This window comes from Aythya fuligula, chromosome 16 (assembly GCF_009819795.1).
Source record: "Aythya fuligula isolate bAytFul2 chromosome 16, bAytFul2.pri, whole genome shotgun sequence".
Taxonomy (NCBI): domain Eukaryota; kingdom Metazoa; phylum Chordata; class Aves; order Anseriformes; family Anatidae; genus Aythya; species Aythya fuligula.
Genome location: NC_045574.1, coordinates 12341036 through 12363129, shown reverse-complemented (window position 1 = coordinate 12363129; position 22094 = coordinate 12341036). Strand labels below are relative to the sequence as shown.

The following is a 22094-nucleotide window of genomic DNA, read 5'->3' as shown; positions in this document are numbered from 1 at the left end:
GCAACCTGGAAAGCTTAGTCCAACTTCTCGGACATTTCTTGAATTGAACATAATGGAAGAAAACAGTAAATAACCAATCCTTAAGTGGAGATGCTGAGATGACTGCTAAGCGTTGCTTAGAGAGCACACAAGAGATGCTGAGCTTGAAATACCAGTTTTGAAGTGACTTTTCTCCCTGCTAAAAGACAAATGTTGGATCTGCACGATGGACCTATCCCTCAGATACAGAATAGCTTTGACAGTTACTTTCACACCTTCTTTAAGGCACCTTTGCATCACAGGAGCAAGGTAGAAGGATCAAACTGAGACTGCCAACCTGGTTCTGTTTCAACACAGCTTAACATAACAGTGTCATAGGCACTGATAAATGTGTCAATAAGCATTTGGAGATATATCTGGTATCCAGGGAATTTATATTGGTTGTAGTAGCTTCAGCTGAATAGGTCAGATTTGTTAACATTTTAATTTACACAAATCTGCATTCCAAATACTGCTCTTAGGCTCCTTTTCCTAACAACGAGAAAATGTCAGCAGCAAAACCAAATTTACTCCTCTAATAGCTTTCTCAAGATTTGAGGAAAAACAAACAAAAACAAAAAAACAATCTGTGATAAAGCCATGGTAGTGCTTAAACACATTTTTCAATTTAGCCCTAATATAATTTTATGTTAATAAAACAGAAACTTTTTGCCAATTCCAGATGTAATCCTGAAAGGCAGCAGAGAGCACTGGGAACGAGCATGTCCCATAGCTGCAGGGCAGCCCCAGGTCTGTGCCCAGGGCTGCTTGTTCTGCCTTGTTCTGAGTGTCCCTCGCCCATCCTGTGGGATGCTCAGTGCTGCATTTCACACACACAGAGTGCCAACTTACCATCACTTCCCAGACCCGGTGCAACAGCGGGCCTAACACGAAGCATATGGTTCCCCTGAAGTTTTTAATATACTTCAAGCGCAATGAGATAAATCTGAAAAAATATCACCATTCTGCTTTACCCTTTTCCCCTACTTATTGCCTGCCTCTTTTTTTTTCAGCTGATTTGCTGAGATTAAAACCTCTCGCCCAACTCGCTATAGCAATCCATGTCTCTGAAATTAATATAAACCTATGACCTTTCTCTATCTGTAAGGCCCTACATTGCAGTGCTGGCCCCCACTGATGTCAGGGGGGCAATAAAAGTTCTGTCATTTCCTTAAAGCCAGAATTTTCCTGCCAGAATTCAGATCCCTCCTCCAAGTCCTCTGCTGCCGTCCCCTGAAGGCAGCCAGAAATCTCTCCCGCAGCCTCCATGCAGCCCTGGAGCAGAAAAACAGCCCCACGTATGCGAAGAAATGGGCACAAGCCATTGAATTTTTTATGTTGATGTAAGTGAAGTTTGTGAAGATTGTGTGATGAATGTTGGTGAACGCGTATTTTCATGATATTAATGATGTGCACAGCAACGCACATTGGCTATTGCTTGTCAGAGCGTTGCAGCAGGGCTGACGGTGCCACTGGGGCTGAACTGTAAGGGAAAAAAATTCCTATGTGCTGGGGGACACAGATTTCATTTCTTCAAGGCTGGTGTCCCCATTGGTCACAGGGGAGGAAAGAAGAGAACAGAAGAACAAAACCAATTTCTGGTGCTTTCTCTTAGAAATGCACACTTGATGCTCTCAGAAATGGATTTTGCAAGACTTCTTGTCTCTGTGGACTGCCTCAACTCAAATATCTTGGCTTATGGCTAAAAGTAAGTCCTTACTTTTGTGTATGTTGCATAGCCATACTATTGGTGGCTATCCATTCAGTGAACCTTTCCTATCGCTTACAATCTGATCAAAGATCTCCTAATGGCAGTGGACAGGTGACATTCCATGAATGACACAGTCCAATGGGAAAAAAAAAAACAAAGTAGAATTTAAGTTTCCCCTCTCACTTCACAACCACAGACTGCTGTCCCCTCCTTCTACTCCAACCCACCCTCGAGTTTTTTTAATGTGTGAGGTATAAATGCTTTCTCCTTGAGTTATACTCACAACCAGAGAAGGCAGAGCTCTAAGAATCATACTATGTAGCTTACACCACCAGACCACATTTTGGTCCTTTGTAATGGTATTTTTTCTGTATTTAGAAGAGCTGTAACTTGTAAAATGCCAGGAAGAAAGGCTATTAGAAACAGGACTGCAGACAAAACCAAAATCACATGGTTGATAACATACACCAGAAGAAATTTATCTAGTTTGGAAACAATACAAGGATGCCGTCATGAAACACACTACATGTGTGGAATATAGGCTGTGTAACTGCTTCCAAATAACATACAGAGAGGTCTAAAAAGGCCTATAGTCATAAACCTCTTTATCTGTCCCATGACAGAAGGGGGAGAAATGCCAACTTATTCATCCCCTTTTCCTTCTGGAGTATTTTCTGTCTTTGAGTTGTGCACATTTACACAAGGCATATACAAGCATCTCGAGTCTGAAGACTCTCCCAGGGTTTCATTGACCACTGTGAATTAAGACAACAGTATCACACCGAAGCCACAATGCCCCACAGTCACTGCAGGAGCAAAGACCATGATCTCCACACTGCAACGCAAACTTTTGGAAGGTTTGGATTAGAGAGAGGATTTGGGCTTTGCAGGTCAGTAACCCTCAACAACTGGAAACGTGGTGTGATGGTTTTCAAACTCACCTCTCTGTCAAGGCCAGCAGCCACGGTGACGATGTCTCCCGTCTCGCTGTTAATGGTAAACATGTTTTGTGATGGGCTCTGTGGGGTCTGAGTCACAATTCGGTATCTCACCATCCCGTTCGCTGTAGTACTGTCATCAGCATCATTCGCAGTCACTGTCATCACATAGGTACCTTGGAACAAGAGAAGAGAAAATATCAGGACTATCACATGGCACAGCAGATTTCAGTCTTGTTGACTGAGGGTAGTGCATTTTACTCAGAAATGCACACAGTAGATACCTCATTTCAATCTAGACATTGCGAGGATTATGAAAATAGCAACACTGCCGAGACTAGATGATCAGTAAGGATACTGATTACATGTCACCGATATATGGAGAGAAGTTATATGAGGATATCTATGATTAACTAATAATTCTTTCAGTGATTGTAAGTCTAAGGGCAGTATTTTTTTGTCCTGCAATTTCATATAAATTCTCCCAGGACATTTTTTTTCCCATTTGCCAATCACTTCATTCACATATATTCAAAAGTATTTCTATAGTTTAATGGAAGAAAGCCTGTCAGAGTTCTCAACAGCTTCAGAAGGATGCCACCAACATGCCCAGGACCCCATCAAGATGCCCAGTGCAGCAACCTTCTGCTTCTTCCTGTCTTTGGAGAAATGTCCACCTTTCCAGCTCCTTCCAGAGAAAAAACAACATTTCTGCAGAGCAAATGGAACAGCTGCTGCCCAGCAGGACAGAAAATCAATGATTTGGTATGTGTGGCCAGTGATGTATTGAATCATTGGTTTGTTTCTTGCTAATCATCAGTGTCTTCATTTGCCTTGCAAAAAAAAAAGAAATCCCTACTTTCTAGATACTGTTGGGAGCGCACTGATGCACTGACAGGCTCATTATCACTGGAGTTTGGCAGCAGGGTGTTCTGCTAAAGTGGGAAATTATCATTATGAGGGTAAAAGATGTTACTTGATTGGATGGACTCCTGCAGATGCATGGTCCTGTGACCCCCCTGAGCTCATAGGGCCCAGCTTTACGCTCGTTATACTGGTAGGAGAGAAAGACTGAAAGGGCAGACACATATTGCTTGCAAAAAGCAATCTGCAACAGTGTATGAATCTAATGATATGAGACCTGAAAAGGAGGAGTGGGAGGCAAAGAGACAGTGAAACCAGACATAACCTTGCTTAACAACCATCAGAACCCAACAGCATCAATGGAAAGTACCGCTTGTACACTGCTCATTTGGGAACTCTGAACACAATGAACCAACTTATGAGCATGCCAAGCTGGAGGAGATGCAAAGCGGTCCCGACAAGAACCTGGGCTCAAGACATGGCCATGTGTTGTTTTGCAAAAAAAGAGCTGAGCTCGTTCTGCCCACTTGGTTTGATGTGAACTGCTGGCAAACTTGAGGCCATGTGGCCACATCAGCATTGCATCACGCCTGACCTAATACACCCAGATTCCCAGCTTGATCACAAAGTTAACCAGCTTCCAGTTTAGAGAAGACACAGAGAACCAGAGGGCTTGCATCTGTTTGCAGGAGAATTAAAGAGCTACCCCTTGCTCTAAATGGGCAGCTCTATCAACAGCCGCAGCATGGCCAAAACTGCAGCCTACTCAACTGCCCTGAAGACAGCATGTAGGCAATGCTCCCAAATGCCCCCAGTATCTTCCCCAACTTTGGGGAAAAAAAAACAAAAACAAAAACCCAACAACACATTTTTCCGTATTAGTGGCTTCCTAAGTTCATATTTTTGCAATGTGGAAAATGCTTTCCTGAACTCCTTCCATCTGGCTCTCTCAGGCTCTTTTTGTTCTCTGCGGTGATAATGTATCCCTGTGAGTTTTCTTAGTTCAATAGGAATTATAGATTAAAAAATAAATGAATGTGTAAGGCAAATTCTAATGATGAATACATTCCTATCTTTCTGTGCTAATCCTGATTCACATTTGTGAAATGAAAACAAACTATTCAACAACTAACATTTTTCCAATCTATAAACTTCAGGAGTAGGAAGGAACACTGCACTGAAACAAGGTTGCACAGGCAATGGATTTTATCCTTTCTCTTCAAGCATTTTTTTTCTCCTTTGCAAAACCAGTTATCATGAGACAACTGATACAAATAAAGAAGCCATTCCTTAGATAGGTACAGGGGAAACGTACAGGAGAAATTTAAATAGGAAATATGCTGAATGAGGAGATGTTTGATTTGAAATCTATGTTATCTTAATGCATTCTATACTGAAAATATCTCTGAACAGAATGTCAAAACCTGGGGCTAATGAAAACAGAAGTGGAAGAGGAAAACAGAATCTATTTTAGGACATGTGCAATCTTAGGACTTACTCCAAATAACAGGTGGTATTTTGTGATTCATTTTAAGTGCAAGAAAAAGCTCAGAAAGAAAAGTTACTGGGGCTCCTGCAGTCCTGGTCCCTTCTCGTTCAGGGTCTCTCAGACTGCACCATAGGAGATGGGGGGTTCCCACCCTGGCAAGAGGCTGCAGCTGTGGTGGGCACGGGGGTGACCTGACAGCAGTTCTGTTGTGGATGGAAGGACACATATACAGCAGATGTCTTTCACTCACTCCCTCACCTTCTTTCTTTTCTGCAATGTTGTATTTTGACCACTGGACTGAGCTCATCTGCTCTAAAAGAAACAACTATTTTGGCAGCATTTGACCTACGTCTCCACAAGGGAGATGGGAGTGGACAAATGTCTCTAATGTCATGAACTGACACCAGGGAGCTGTATTTCAAGGGGCAATCTGCTCCCTATCCATCTCATATCTTTAATTTCCCTTATGAAACCCAACCGCAGAGAAAATAGAGGAACTTGGCATTAATTACTAACTTGTAACTTAATAAAGTATCCTCTGCAAAGGGCCCTGTGTGGCTGCAGCACTCAGCAGCACACGGTGGAAATCCAGCAGCCGCTTCCTTCCCCGGCTCTCCACCGCTCCCTGGGGCTGCTTGTCTGACCACAGTCTGCTGGAAACCAGTTGAAAATTATTTCTTCCTTTCTGCAGTCTGGATGGTGGCTGGGAAGAGCTGATATGTCCGTTCCCATCCCTATGTGCACACATTTCCCACTTGGCAATGCTGACCCAAGTGCAGCAGCCTGATGGCATCTCCTGTTCCCCTGCTGAGAGCTATTCCCAAGCACTGCTCCCAGGGGATCCGTTGCTCTAACCTGCACTCACTGTCAATGTTCCACTCAGTTTTCTGTATATTTACTCTGTCTTTAAGCAAGACATATCCTCTGGATACCGATGTGCTGCGGCGAATGACATAAACATATATCTGTGCACAAGAATTGCAGTAGAGTGCTGTGGATATATGCTGCTACAGAGCCTAACATCTTCCGGGTGCTATATAAAGTCTCCCACTACAGGAATGTGGTTGGTGATGATTTACCTACTATAAAGGTAAATAATGCCATGTTTCTATGTTGCATGCATGGGGATATATCTTCATATACTTTATATTAAAATAAAGGAAATACATCCTCACATCTAGCCCGTTACTACACAAATTAGGCAAACATACAGTGGCAGACTGTACATTTCTTATACACTTGAGGGCTGAGACTGCTATTGTTAGGATTCAAGTGAAAAAATCCTAAAAGTGTGCCAGTTTTGGGTCAGACTTGGCCACTGGTGATGGAGAAAAAAGAGAGGTGTACAAACATGACAAGAGGGTCTTCACGCATTTGGTGTGTGAAAGAAGCATTAGCTTTATTTTCTGCTCTGAAGGACTTGCTTACAAGCATGCTGACAACATAAAATGAATGCACAAAGTGACAAAACTCAGGATTTTGCCCAAGTCTGTGCTGTGTATCAAATAATGAACACACAGTCCAGACGGTGTTTGATATAACTGTATTAACTTATACACCTGGCCTGCTAACTCAGGTAGATAACCTGTTGAAAGAAAAACATTTCTCATCAAATCAGGCACATGGTGTGTTAAATGAAACACCTAACCTAGTACATCATGTCAATATTAAATCACATTTGTTGCATGTTGAACAGCTCTTCTAAGAAGCAGATTGAATTATCATGCACAGCTAGTGATGACAAGATTACTGTACATTAGCTTTTCATTAACTAATGTGCCAAGTTCATATATCACCTGAGTTAAAATTAATGTATGGCATGATGAAGGAAGTCTATCAGTAAAAGGCAAGACCCCAAGAAACTGAACTTCACAGTGCATTCCCTTTTATTTCCCAGAGACTGCCATCTCTGAGATATTATTTCGTCAAATGAGATATTTTTGTTTCAACCTGACAATAGACAGGAAACAAGAGAGATGCTTGAAAGCACCCCTAATGGAAAATATTCCCATTAGATTAATCAAGCATTCTACAGGACGGGTAAAATAATACCTTACAGAAACTGGGGAGATAGAAGCAAAGGGAGATCATTTTTTACCCGTATATTCAGTTTTATTGATTTTAAAATTAATTGCATCTGTTTGTAAAAGACTGCAAGAAGATTTGATGTGCACTACATCTCATTCGATCTGTGTATGTTTGTAAAGTAAAAAAGGAGCAAAACAAGGAAGATAGCTTCCCCGTATATATACGAGCAGATAAACACACAGCATAAACAAATGTCTCCTGAAAATTGCTCTGGGATCTGAGAATCAGGGTGATTCTTTCTAGCTCAGATGCTCCCAAAGCATGCCAAAGACTGCTGATTCCCATCACATTGTCTGCAATCTCTGCTCTCCCATCTATGCAACTGCATTTCTCTGTAAAGACTGGGCTGTCATGGTTTTAAGGCACACAAACAATATCTCAGCACAGTTGTGCTCCTAAAGTCTTTGTTACAACTCCTTCATAATTACCATTTTTCTAAGCTGGTTTGATATCCATTAGTTAGATTTAATGCATGTAAAAAGAAAGAGCTAATGGGCACTTATCAGGAATACAAATAAAAAAAAAAGACAAAAACCCTTTCACTTTGCCCTTTATACCGCATATTACTATAAAAATACACAATCCTCTCTGTCTACTCCTGTGATATAAACAGAAAAGCTAAAACTTCATCCTATCTTTTTATTATTATTATTATTATTATTTTTTTTTTTTTTACTGATAACACTGATTCTCTATTGAACTTTATCTTACAATTTATGTTTTTTAATGGCTGGTAAATGGTTGCAGAATCATTAAGGGTTGGTTAACCTTCTCAGTCTAATTTTGACCTACAAGATACTTAATTTAATCATTCCCCCATAGAAAAGGATTGAATCATTATGTGCAGACATGTGGTGATGGCCATATTACATTAGATCTTCATTAACCCAAGTTAATAATGGCTTTGTACTAATGGAAACCTCCCCTTCCTCCTATTTTTTTTTTTCCAAGTCGAGAAGCTCACTTAGAGAATACTCTGCATCCGATGCTGGATAGAGAGAAGACAATAATTGTTGAGGGGAAGATTAAATACTGAAAAGTAGTGTAAAATTTACACCACTTCCTAAAAATAAAATTTTCAGTGCAGAAGAGTTTCCTGATATTGGCTTTCTTCCCCACGGAGGACAAGATCTCATGGCCCTACTCACAACAGGAACACTTTGCCCATTAAGCGATTTCATGCATTGCAGCAGGGTTTCAGGAACAGAAAGACAGCACGTTATAAAAGCAAAGTGTCAAAATCAGATTATGATAACTACAATGGGATCCTGAACAAGTCCTCAAAGTACAACTATACCCATAGTTACTTAAATACAATTTTTCTACAAACAATGCTATTTTATTTCTAATGAGCATGTAGAAGTGTGCTTATTGTATTTGTCTTTTTAATTGATATATAAAACTAACAAGATTCTTCCATTCCAAGTGTATGGAGGGCAGAGGCTAGCTCCAGGCATGCAGGTTGTGATGTGCAGAGCAGTCCTGAAGATAATTTTACCTGCCCTAACTTGGATAGCAGGAGCATTCTAAATGGTACAGCACAGAGCTCCTCATGGCAGAATTTACCTTGCAGTAGGTATGGATGTTAGAGCACTATTTGCAGAACTGCTGTAGCATCAAAGACTAAAATGGCTCAGCAAATAAACCTGCATCCTCAAGTGAAAAAAAATATCTATTCAATGGGTGATTTGAAGCACTTTCACATATTCATTGTTAAAGATTTCAAGTGAAAAACGAGGAGCAAACTCACCAAAGGTGTTCAGTGGAGTCGCATAAGTAAATAGGAACGTGTGCAAGACATCAAGATGACAAATGCCTGAAACTCTACTGCAGATGTAATAAATTGCAAATATACTTAAATTAAACTACATCCCACACTCTCTGGATAGAAAACTAAATAGAAACAGCACTTTCCTTCTAAATGATATTCCTTCAGTCATAACTGATAGCTGCTGTCATTCTCTTTCCCCATTATTTTTGTAATCACTGGCAAATTTTGACCTTTCAAGCAGCTAACCTAATTCATAAAGGATGCCACTTCCTAATTAGTGGAGACATCAGATCCTCAGCCTCAAACAATGCAAGAGTCAGCCTAATGAGAATAAAGAGAGCAAGTGGGTCTGGAGAGATGACTGAGCAAGATGAAACAGCTGCTGTCACCCGGAACTGAAATAATGCCTTCTTATCATTAAAAATAAAACAAGTATCTCAGGAGAGAAAATGAAGTGATACACCAAATACAACGTACGCATGGGAAGGGCCAGATTTGAAAATAACACCTGTACAGCAGTCTGCAGCCTGCCAAGACCCCCAGCACCACAGAGAAATAACAGAAGCAAAACTTCAAGATGGGCAAAAGCACACTGAGCCTCCGAGCAAACAGTTCTGATTGCATAAATCGATGAACCTCGGCTTGGCTGAGTTCCTGCAGATGAGTCCTCTCCGTTCCCACAGGCAAATACAAAAAACGGAGAAACCATGACATAGGATGAGATATCCTGAACACCACCACCAAACTGTGATTGGAAGTATGGCTGGGTTTTGTGCATAGCTGAAGGCACATGCGACCAGTGAAACCACGCAGATCAGGCTGAGCAAAACCTTGTGAGCAAAACACAAGGCTTGAATCCAACCCTTGTATTTTGACTGAGAGTAAGAGCCATGCAGATTCGCAACAGTTTCTCAACGTTTCCAGTGCACAGCAGGAAATTTTGATGGACATCTGTAGACTGCTGGTGCAATCAAGTATTTGGGATTTACAGTAAGCAGCGCTCGGCTTGGCTCAGCGTGAGAGCAGGAGGCAGAGGATGCGCTGCTGGAGCGCTGCTGCCTCCCCTCCCTGCGTCACGGTGAGATGCTGGCAGCATCACAGGAGGTCTCTGGGAAAACAGTGAGATCTGCTCCGTCCCCTTCCAAACCCATCCGGAACACTACATGTGTTTTCTTTTAAGATGTGGTAGCAATAGGAGATGAGGTACCAAAGAACAAAAGTTCACTGATTTCATGGATTCAGCCATCAGACCACAGCTGTGGTAAATGTTCGCTGGCTGGTGGAGGCTACACTTGTGTTCATCATGCGAAGGACAAAAAAGGCAGTCATGCACATGTCTTTGTACACCTACACATGCAGACACCTGAACGCCTAAAACACTGGAACTACATTTTTGTATTATTACAGGTGGGCTAAATAGCATTAACCATGTAATTCCCTATCATCTACAAATTTTTGTTCCTTTTCTCTTGTATTAAGTGCATCGTTAGAACAGTTGTTTCGTAGCAATACATGTAATATAATGTAATAAAAATGTAAATATAAATATATATAGTATATATATATATATTACTAGATTGTTTGTAACTGCTGGTTAAAATGTAGTGGAGAGCAGACTACTGCAGAGTTGTAACTCACTTCAAGAGTGGTCTCAGAACATGATTTCCACATTGTTTTTCTTTATATCAACCTGACCATTTTTTTCTGGAGGAGAAAAACACCAGTCAGGGGATTTGCATTTTTTTTTTCTCACTTACAGTCCTATAATTCACTTCCTTGCCATTGGGACTAGATGCTTCTGAAAAGGAAATTAAGAAGAGCACGGATTTCATAACCACTCACCTCGAAATAAAATGGAAAGCTACAATGTGTGTGCAGAAAAACAATTTCTTAAAATTGTGCTTGTCTGAGCAAAAGAACTTAAAAAGAATATTGTGTATCCCAAGTCTGTGTGTAACAGAGTCGGGTTGGACAAAGGTATTTTTAACAGCACATAACGTGCAAGGACCAGACTAGCACCTACCCAAGATGAACAAGATAGCACTGCACTGGGGTGTATGCTCAGGCTTCTCACGGGCCCAGAAGTAATGCACCCAAGCTGTGAAGAGCTCTGGGAAGACTGGAAGAAATTGTCAAAGCATATTCTGGCACATGAAGATTTTATCTTTACATGGTCTCTCTGAAACACGTCGAATTTGCATTATTTCTAGCTTTTAGTGCTATCAGCAGGAAAATGCACCTGCACAGGCTCCAGACTCCCCTGAGCGATACCCATAGTGAGCAGCCTGAGCTAGCTGAGGTCTGCAAACCTGCGTGGGTGCTCTGGTCAGCCAGGGCTTTACTTAATGAAGAATACCAAATTTTATTTACTTCATGCTGGTAAAAGAATATTAAACATTTTAATTATGAGCAGCACAACTGTGTTTTTGCAATGATTCATAATGGGAGAAAGGGGTTTGCACTCAGCTCCCCACTCGTTTTCAAAAAAGAAGCTGCTTCTCTTTGGTGATTCCAGATTTTGGGCACTGCCACTTTCCTTTCATCCTGTTCCACCCAGTAACACCCGCCCTGTTTTTCCACTGTAAAAACAATCTGCAGGGCACCAGAAATACCTCGTCACTAATTGTACTATCAGAGGAAGGAGCTCAAAATGCAGAATCCAAATTCTTCACATGAATATATATATATATATACACATGCAACTATAGGCCTTAAAAGATTAATTTCACATGCCTTAAATTGCAGTTTAATTTGAAAACTAATTCAGCCTCATAATTGGCTTTCTGCTCAAATCACTGAGGCTAAAGATTTAAATTCTTAATATTCAGATGACTTTCAAGTTTCTGGCCCCATCTGTGCGTTAGTCCATGGTGTTAATCTCTGAGGGAATCTCTGCTAGCATAGATATAAAATAAACAAACTGGGACACTAATAGAATAATCGGCTTTTTAAATCCTTGTTTTTTTAATATACTGCTTATTTTTATGAGATTTCTTTAACTCAATTTGCCACATATAGATTTAGCTCCCAGCTATTTCATTTTTCACGTGGCGTGCTATCAACAATTATTCTACCAGAGTTCCATGAAATCAGGAGCAGATGGGGAAATTTTGAATTACAGCATTTTTCACATAAGAAATACTGATTTTCCTTTATTTTGGAGGGCTATTTGTACTTTCACATCACTTGTAGGGAGGGTGGCCAGAATAAACTAACCTGGAATTAACAACACCATAAGAAAGAAGAGCTAGCTGAAACCCGAGTTTAAAAGAAGCCACTTGGACTTTCGCTTTATTGACTTGAAAGGGACCAAGATGCATCCAGAGAGTTAGTGAACTGGAAAGGATGAATGAGAACAGAAAAGGCCAGTCTGACAGGAACAAATTGTTTTGGAGAGATGTGTTAATTTTTGACAATCTTTCTGTTAAAACAAAATAGATACAACCCTGAGCAAAGCACTTGAGTCACCGCAGAGCATTTCACATTGACCTTTTCAGAACTGAACGCTTCAGTTAAGTAAGACATCCCCATCCCACTGCAAGGTACTTTTTGTGTCGGTTTCATCAAAACCGAGCTTCTGCAGTGACCAAGTAATTTTTCTCCATCACATTTTATTTTGTGATTAAATTCCTTTTTTCCTTTTGCAGTTAAGCATTTTCACTTTATCTTATACAGCCTGATTTTTTTTTTTTTTTTTTGAAACTGTAGAATTTCATTTGAAGTAGCACTCCCCTCCCCTGGGATGCCCCTGGGATGCTGCAAGCCCAGCTGTGCCAGCACAGTGGTGGGGCTCCTGGAAGGCAGTAATTGGGGTTGCACAGAGGGGGAAAAAAACACCCCAAACCTGTGCACAGCCACAGGCTTTGAAAGGGCAACAGAATCCTGAGCCACAGAGCTGTGCAACCCATCCTGCTTTATCAGCTCTTGAAAGGCAACTTGGGCAGCTCCAGGAGAACTTTGCTGATTAAGGCTGCCAGAGGGACCAGGGGAATTTCAGCTCTAGCTTGCAGCTGCATTTTTAAAACTTGTCTGTGTTCTTCATATAGAGGCAAAGTTCAAAGAGGCAGAACATTATTCAATATGAGTAAAACAAGGCCTTTTAAGATACACTTTCAAACAGTGGCTTGTTAAATCAAAACAACTTGTGGGGGATAGAGACAAAGGAAGAAATATGGTCCTGTGGAATAGAGAATCCTGCATTGCTATTCCTGTTCTGCATTTTTGGAAGAGCCTGCATGTACACATTTAAATTGTCCAGCTGCACGACCTTAGGCTAGATAAAATAGAAATGCATTAAAATGCTTTCCAGAGAGTGTCAGAAAATGAAAAAGAAATGCAATTCAGTGTAAGAGCCAGCACACATTTAAGGATGTACATGGGCCAGGCTGTGACACACGTGTTCATGCTATCGAAAACTTCATGTGTTCTTGATTTCAAGAACACTATGCCCTGGTGCAAGACGCTATTTCAATTAAGTTGTTATAATCTTAACCAGCACCAACAACCTATTACAACCTATTATAATTAATAATACTTGATTTCTCTTCTATTCCTGTGAAGGGTTGCTTCAAGGTGACTTGCACACCGCAGAGAGCATGCTCCTGGAAGCTCAGGTGTTTGAGTGCCCTGCAGTCTGGGAAGCTGGGTCACTTAAACCCCAGTGACTGTCTCCAGCATCTCTCTTCACACTGCTGCCAACTCTTCAAGCTCTTGGACAGTCCCCTTTGCAGGCTATTTGTATGCCTAAAGCAAAACTTCCATGGGAGGTAACGTGCCCAGCAGCACCACAGCACACCGCAGGCTGGAGTACACCATCCTGCCTGCATTCCCATTTTCCTGGTTAAGGCTAACTCCTTTTGCCTTACTGAGTGCAGTTGCAGTAGGTCACATCTTATTCGGCCACCCTCCTCCCAGCCCTGCAATGGCCAGGCATGATATCCAGCTGTCCTGCAGGACCAGAGGAGGCAGGGCACCCTCCTCTAGCTTGCTGCATCCCAGCTTCTATGAGGTGACCCAGCTGCAGCATCTCCTGAAGGTACCGTCCTACCTGCAGTGCCCCCGCACCAGGTGTCTTTGCTTTGCCCTGTACTTTGGGGTGAGCGCTGACAGAACAGCAGAGCCTTTCTTATTCCCTTTGAATGCAATGGGCTCTATTGATCCTGCAAATCAGCCTTGCAGGGGCTTTCTTTACAGCTCAAGGTCACTGCATCCTGCTCAACAGCATATTTTTGATGGTCTTGCTCTGGGAAATTTCCATGGGTAGAGATCGAGCTCCATATGTCCCTTTTCCTTTTTTTAAAATCTGGGCAAAATTCCTACTGACTTCAAACAGACATTGGCTGCTCATACTAGCTGCCCTCAGAGCCAGCATTTATCTGGGATACTAACACTCTAGTTACTTTTCTCAAAAAAGGTGTACAAAATCATGAAGAACTTTGCAGATACTATGCTAATCGAGGAATACCGCACTTTCAGTCACAGCTATTATAAAGGGGCATATGGAAGATGTGAGAAATAACAATCGCACAGGATGTCCAGGGAAGCATTTTCAGTCCTCAGGCATACTTCAATGCCAATGAATCGCAGAAAATGAATGCTGAACTCCTGGATCACATAATAAGATTTTTTAGTTTGCTTGAAGCAAATCTCTACTTTGTACATGGATATGCACACGTATGCATATATATTTATAGATGCATGTGTAACTTAATTTTGAATCAATATTGAACACATTTTGCTGCTACCTCTGAGATTACACAATGTCTTTCATTTGTTGACCACTGCCACAAATAATGTTGAATTCTGGCTGCCTATTTTTCCTTTTGCAAAGACTCATTAGTTATTACAATATTCTGAATTATCTTGAACTATAAAGAAGCTTCCGAATCTCTTCAAAATCTATGCTTAACTAAATACACTGTCTAGGTTTGTGTCTATGCAGAACAGGGATACATAACTTTGAGGTAAATGAGGAGCGCGCAGACTTTCACAGTAAGTATATAACCTCTCTATCATTTCTCTCAAAGACATAACATCATGTTTATTGCCAAGTACATGGAATGAAGGCCTCAGATACCCAAATTCCCAGGTGGTTCTACAAAAGCAAGGAACAGAAATTCAATACTAATATAAACCTTTAAAAGAATACCGATTAAACAGGAAAGGGGAGAAAAAAACAAATACATCAAAGACAAATGTAATTGCTTTTGAATAAAACCAGATTGCTTTCTACCTACCTGCCTTAAAGGCAGACACAACAGACTGGGATACAGAATACCAAAAATCACTGCTGGAAGCAGAGGCACAACCATTTTGTAGGCAAAGGTATCCTATTCTGATTTAATAGCTCAAAGGCTTATCTGGATTTCAAACAAGAGGATGCAATTTACTGCTTCTTTCACACAAATGAGCAGAGCTAGTTAAAACATCTGGGAACACTTTGAATATTGATTTGTCCTAGAATAAGATGTAAGAAATTTGATTTGCTATGGAAATGTATTAATCTTCTAACCTTGATATGCTGCAAAGTGGCCTTCAAGTGAAAGGAGGAAAAGTCCTCCTGGACGATGCCATCTGAATGAGCAGCTCAGAGACTTCTCACATCACCTCTGCAGACAGGTTTTGGAGCAGCACTTTGAAGCCTGGCATGTCACCACCCAAAGCATATCAGGAAGGAAGCCGTACATATATTCCTTCCTCAAAAATAATGTCACACGCTGTCCCCAGTACGTGTCACCACAACAGCCTATTCCTCACGATGCTGAAAGACAATCAATCATGGCTGCAGTTCACCTTGTTAAAAATAGTGGCCACTGGAGACTTTTCAATGACACCTCAGGCAGTGGAGAAGCCATGACAGATGTTTGCTGCCACAAAACAAAGTCACGTGGCATCTAATCCCTCTGCTGAGGATCAGTTTATCTTGGAAAAATCTCACGCGGATTTCAGGAGATGTACTGAAGTACCGGTGACAGTTTTCAAAATATAATTTCAGCTTAAGTAATGAATACATTCAGAGCAGTTATGTTCAGCAGCAAGCTAAAACCACCCTGGTTGCCATATTGGTAACTGTACATCTCTGCTGCACTGAAATAACAAATCAACAATACAGTTGAAAAGAAGACATTAAAGTTCTTTACAACTGTATTTTTCCAAAGATATAAACATACTCATGTAAAAATCATCACTTGCATTCTGTGTATAGCTTACATCCTCACTAACGTTTCACTCATAATTTTTCTGAAAATCTGCCTCAGATTTTTTCTACATTTTGCTCTCTAAGAAAAATCCATAGGAATGGAGGGTGACCCAGTAATTTCAATGGGAACATTCCCACTTCAATCGGTCTGCATCGGGCCCAAATAAGACAGTAATTCCTTCACACCCTGGGACACAGACTGTGCTGGAGGCTTTGGGTGTCAGATACAGAGTTTGTAAATGACTAAATTAAATATCAGGGAGTCAGACATTCAGCATTTTGGGCACACGGTCAGTGAACAGTCAGAGATGGGTTTGCTTTCTGTACTTTGTAGTTGGAATAACAGCACTGTGTGTCTGCAACAAGCATATGGGAGAGGAAATACCAAGCATTACTCTACACAACTGATGCTTTTTCAAAGTCCACATCTAGGAAGGCGCTACCAGGATCCAGGTTCCCTCTAAGCCAAGTTTGCACTTTCTCTGCATCAGGAGAAAGAGATACCAGCTAAATCATTCTCATCTCCATCAGTCTTCAACAAAGGAGCAAGCAACAGAAAACCTCTCTTGTGTTTCCTCTACTTCAAGAGGAGGCAAGGCCACAAAGTCAGATTAATGTTTGAAAGCTTGTGATAACTTTAAGACTTTTTTTCAACTGTACCTGGTTTAGAGCCTTCATCAACAGATCCATTATAGACTTGGTTTATAAACTCCGGTCTGTTGTCATTCATATCAATCACATAGATGTAAAGGTCAATAGGATTCTCCACTTTGTTTCCATTCATATCCACTGCATGAGCCCGGAGCTGGGAATAAGCACAATGAAAGCATAATATCAGCAATTGGATTTGTTGCAGAATGAGAAACCATGCTTTGTAAGAATTGACTTCACCCCATAAATACCTTCTCAGAATTGAACTAAGAGGGTATCTAATTCCAGCAGAAAGCACTGACGTGGTTTCCATCTGAACTTTACACTCTACAGTTTTTCAAGGCTTAACATAATATTGAAATAATATTTTAAAATATTGTCAGTGGAAACATGTTAAGTCTGGTGCAGCGATGCTATCTCCTTTACTGCTAATAGATCACTCTGTTTTAATTTTAAGACATGGTGAACCTTGTCTGACAAACTGAAGAGCAAATTTTGCTTAGTTCCAAACACAGTGAGGAAATGAGATTGACTTGAGAGGTTTCTTGTGGGAACCTGCAGCCTTTCATATCCACAATAACAGGGATTAATAAGCAAAGAGATTTCAGAATGACATTAGTATTGTTTATTCTTTGTATAATCACGGTCTCTAGTCTCAGCAACAGCAACCAACCCCATCACTTTATGCACTGAAAGATATAAAAACAGTCCCTTTCTCTCAAATGACGGGAGCCCCTGTGGCACTAAGAATGAAATATTTTCTCCGGCTTAACTAAAATATCAACGATGAAGCATTACAATAACCAGAGCCACAGTGTTAAGTCCTCAGCTAAAGTGGAACTGCAGCTTTATCTTATTAGCAATAACCATCAGTAATAATGCTGGAAAACAAGAGCATCTGTTTTCTGAACAAAAGGGACAGCTACAGCATGTCAAAATGAGTAATTAATAAAACAAAGCAATCAACATTAGACTGGAACAATCGGTAATCAGGTGAAAAAAATGGATAGCTTCCTCATTCAAGGGAACAGATGGCTACTCTAAATGGTGTGAGCACTGAACGGTCGCTGCCGGCTTCAGGCAAAAGAAGACAAGCGAAGAAAGAGCTCCGTGGCCCCTGGCTTTGGGTGGGCAGCGGAGGGACGTCTGCCTTGGTGGGGGTGCTGCAGATGTTGTTAGTCACCCCTCTTTGTTGGATAGTGGGCAGGGACAGGGGACCTTAAACACCTGCATGATCTAATCCCTGTGAGCATGCCGATAGCCAGCAGCCCGTGGCTACTGAGCAGCGAGGGCTCCGGTCCCTGCCAGCACCAGCCCGGGCCATTGGGATGCTGCCGGCGTGGGAGCTCCTGTGCCACGGAGGTCTCCAGCTCTCTGATGCGTGACGAATAAATGTGCTAATTGTATTAGCACTGGTTCCCGGCTTCCACTTCCCTGTGTCTGTGATTGATTCAACTTTCTCCTTCATGTATGGCGTTCAGAAGTCCAGAGCTTAACAAAAGAAACTGCACGCTGTTATGATGGGCTGGATTAACATTTAATCAAGCAAAGAGAACAAACTGCCACGTGAAATAGGCTGAACGAAGAACATTTTTTAAAGGAAGTTAAGAAGCACTTTTTCTTTAAAGACTGAAGAAGTCTGGCTTCGTTTTCAATACAGGATGTACCATTTGTATTTCTTGATTTGTAATGCTCTTAATATCTGCATTTCTTGCCGGAATATAAACTGCTTTGACTCCCACCTGTTGAGCTATCCTTCATCATGTCAGATGTAGCAATTCAATAACTTTACAAGTCAGAGGTCAGATTGCCTTTGAAAAAAAAGTAATTCGGAGCTAAAATTAAAGTTATTATCTTCAAACTGAGGCAGCACTGGGCTGCCTCTTGCTGTATTTCCAGGAGCGGAAATGGCTCCATTCAGAGATAAAGCAGAGAGCAAGGCTGATATCTTTCCCCTCAGATCTGACTCTCCCCCTGCAAATTTTTAATTACATTTGACAGCTTTTGTTTGAAACCTCCAGGAGTAAGGAATTTCTCAGCAATGCACATCTATCTGCTTGTTACACTTAGCACACATTGCTATGAACAGGGTACTTACTGCCTGCGCTCAAGGAAAGAAAGATTTCAGTGAGCAAGGCTGCAGGAATCTCACCCACCTGCATCAAGCTAGCACCTGCACCTGGCTGAGCTATGGGAGGCAGGATGGTGTCCTAATTCATGGCTTTTGGGCAGCCAGGAGTATGGCATTCATCTCGCTACCTGCCTCGGTGTAGCAGACACTGCGCCTTCATGTCCTGGGTTGTGCTGGTGTCTGGGTGCACACTCCTCTTTCCTATCCTGCTCCCTTTTTGCCTCATTTCAATGAACTTTTCATCTTTTTTTTTTTTTTTTTTTTTTTTTTTCCTCTTGCACTTGCTTGCATGAATTTTCTCTATGAATATTCTTTTAACAATTTTTCGTGGTAATATCTCAATATCATTTCACAACATGTTACTCCTCTGTGGTCAGTGCCAACTGCAGCAGAGGGAAATGTGGTGCTTGAGCCAGAGACTGGAATATAAACTGTGCTCAGCAGGAGGTCTTCCTCATTAGAGACCATTCCTAATTAGAGATCCCTCCCAGAGGAGGGAGCAAAGGGAGATGGACTCCAACTCAGCAATCTGTCCACTGAGAAACAAGCTGCACCTCCAAGGCAGATCAGATACTGCATTCCCTTTCCTTAATTCATCTTCTCCCCTGCCCTCAGGCCCTGATCTCTGTATTCATCTTGCATCCTCAAGCTGGACAACACTCTTCCTTTTGGAGTCATTTTTTAGATGCTCAGATAGGTTTCATTTGTGCAAGGCAAGAGCCTAACAAGGTGCTCAGCAGAGCAGGCTGCAGTCTGCTCCCACCTGTACCCAAGTCGATGATTTGGAGGTAGAAGGACGGGTGGGCGTGAAAAGCAGGTGCGTGAGTGTTTCTCCATGGCTCGTGACAGTGGGTAAAGCACAAAAGGTGATGGCTCTGTTCAGTCAGACACAGACATCACTTAGAGCTGGAAAAATCAGCTCTGAAAAATCCAGTGAGCACAGCCTGGACCAGAGGACACACACCACACACAGGCGTGCGCAAGTGTTCACAGGGAAGCTGATGGCTAGCTGGAGATACAGCTAAGAAACACTTATAAAGTTAGCTTGAAATATTTACATTGTCCCTAAGAGGGAGAACATGACAGGAGTAGAGAAGGAATAAATAATAAGTGAAACACCACGCAGAGGATTCTTAAAAATTAATACAGGTATAGCCGGCTAATCTTTAGTCAGTGTACACTGTACACCAACCAAAGAGCTGGCTCAATATTCTTTAACAAACATTGCTTAAAGGTATGACAATTGTTGCTATCATATTCAGCAACAGCTACCACAGGTCTCTGAGGTTTTTCTACTGACAGTTTCCCATGTAAATGTAGCTGTTGGCATACAAATGATTCAGTATCATGATTATTGATTACACCGGAGGCTGGTGGTATCTGAAGGTAGTTAGTCAAAGTCAACAGAGTAAATTGTGTTAAATATGAATACTACTTATGCACTAATACTACTAATACAAATATATATTATCAATCAGTGACAGGGACTCTAAGCAATAAGCATACAATGTCATGCCTAATTTGTGTGCTCTTAATTGTGATTAAAAGTGCAAATTAGGACATTGTGACACAAATGGCTGGCATTACTCACTAGAACTTGGTTAAAAATACTGGAATTAGCTCTTGTATCCCTGAATTTTGAGAGATCTTTTATGCCTTCTTGCACTGCAAATAACTCCTTCTCAGACTATAACTAACCTGTCCTGCTCCAGCCATTTCTGAGACAATATTTCATTAGTCTGATGCTGAAGGCATACATGTGTCTGGGATTGGATTAGGACTTGCTTTAGAGTTCCCCCATAATGTACATTACTTGGGTACCGTAAGCAATGACTGCTTATTGACATGTTGATGGCTTTTATAAACAAAGCTTGCAAAATATCTTTGGAAAACTAACCTGCCAGTTTGCTATCCCTAGCACTTGCCAGGCCTAAATGCAGCTTGCTATGAAACCCATGTGGATCAGAAAAGACATTCGGAGTCACTAATTCAGGCACCAGTACAAACAGGGCTTTGGGACCGCAGCTAAATAAGGCCAAGAGAACTCATGCATATTAAATATTACTACCTGCTGAAACTTACTTGGCATGCAATAAACATGAAGGGCTGACTAGAGTAGGAGAAGCAATGACAAGCCGTGCCTGCCGCAGCAAGACGGGGGTGAGCTGGCGCTTGTGCTGGGAGCGCGCCCCGAGGCTGCGTTCCTGCACACGCAGCTCCCAGCACACCGCTCAGCACAACACGCGCTTCTGCAGCACAACGTGGTGCTGGTTAAGTGGCTGCAAAGCCCTTCTCATTTTTTCCTGATCATATTTGCAGCTGACACTGCATCTGGGATGTCTGCAAGGTCCCCGGAGAGTTTGCACTCTGGTTTCTAGTGCAGACGAGACAACAGATGAAGCCAAAATGCGGCTGAACTCGCGATCTCTGCCCCTGCCAATTGTGCTGGTGAAGTTAATGCAGGGCTGCTAGCACACACTGCACCTGGGCAGACAAAGCAAGTCCCCGAGGAATATATATCTCTGCATACATCAAACTCAGAATGATCCTCCCTAAAAGTTCATGAAAACGTATGGGGAAGTTCTGCTAGAGAACTCCTGAACTAATTAGAAAACATCCATTTCTCCTTAGGGAAAAGGTTAGGTTTCATCAGACAAATGGCCTGCTAAATGTGGGGAGAGTTAAAACACTAGTATTTTTAAAATGGTAGTCCTGAAGCAATGCAGATAATTATGCATAAGAAAATATGTGTTGAGAATGTAGGAGTTAATGAAACAGAACTCTTCATATGTAGCCTCACAAACACTTGCAAATTATTATTATTATTTTTATAATTAGATTCCAGATTACCTGGGAATGAAAGCAATGAGGACGACACTCAGCGGTGACAGAGATGCTGAACATTCTGTTTAGGACTGCAGAAAACCTGAGGTTGTATAAATACTCCCATCTGCAGCCCCTGTGCTGCTGCGGACCAGGGGCAGTGCCCGGAGCTCCGCTGCCAGCCTTCACCCACTCAAGGGTTAGGTCTAGAGTTACTAACCGAGCTAACAAAATCTCCACAGCAGATGTAAAACCAACTTAAAGATGGCTAAGCTTTATAATTGGGGTCCAAGCCTATACCTAAGTCGCTGTTTTTTCGGTATGAGTCTAGCTTCAAGTCTGTCTGCCTTGCAGTTAAGGGTTTGGCTATTTGAAGTGGCATTTATTAACCAACTTCTCTGAAACTTGCAAC

The 22094-nt window shown here is 41.6% G+C and overlaps 1 protein-coding gene across 1 annotated transcript in view; it reads right to left on the bottom strand.

The window, feature by feature from the left end:
* The window catches only part of CDH4 (cadherin 4), a 453267-nt gene that overhangs the window by 72766 nt on the left and 358407 nt on the right, over nt 1-22094 (bottom strand). The window contains exons 6-7 of the mRNA XM_032198199.1: nt 16738-16882; nt 2671-2843 (exon numbers count right to left, since the gene is read on the bottom strand). Of these exons, the coding sequence (XP_032054090.1) occupies nt 2671-2843; nt 16738-16882 (318 nt within the window). The remainder of the gene's footprint in view (nt 1-2670; nt 2844-16737; nt 16883-22094) is intronic.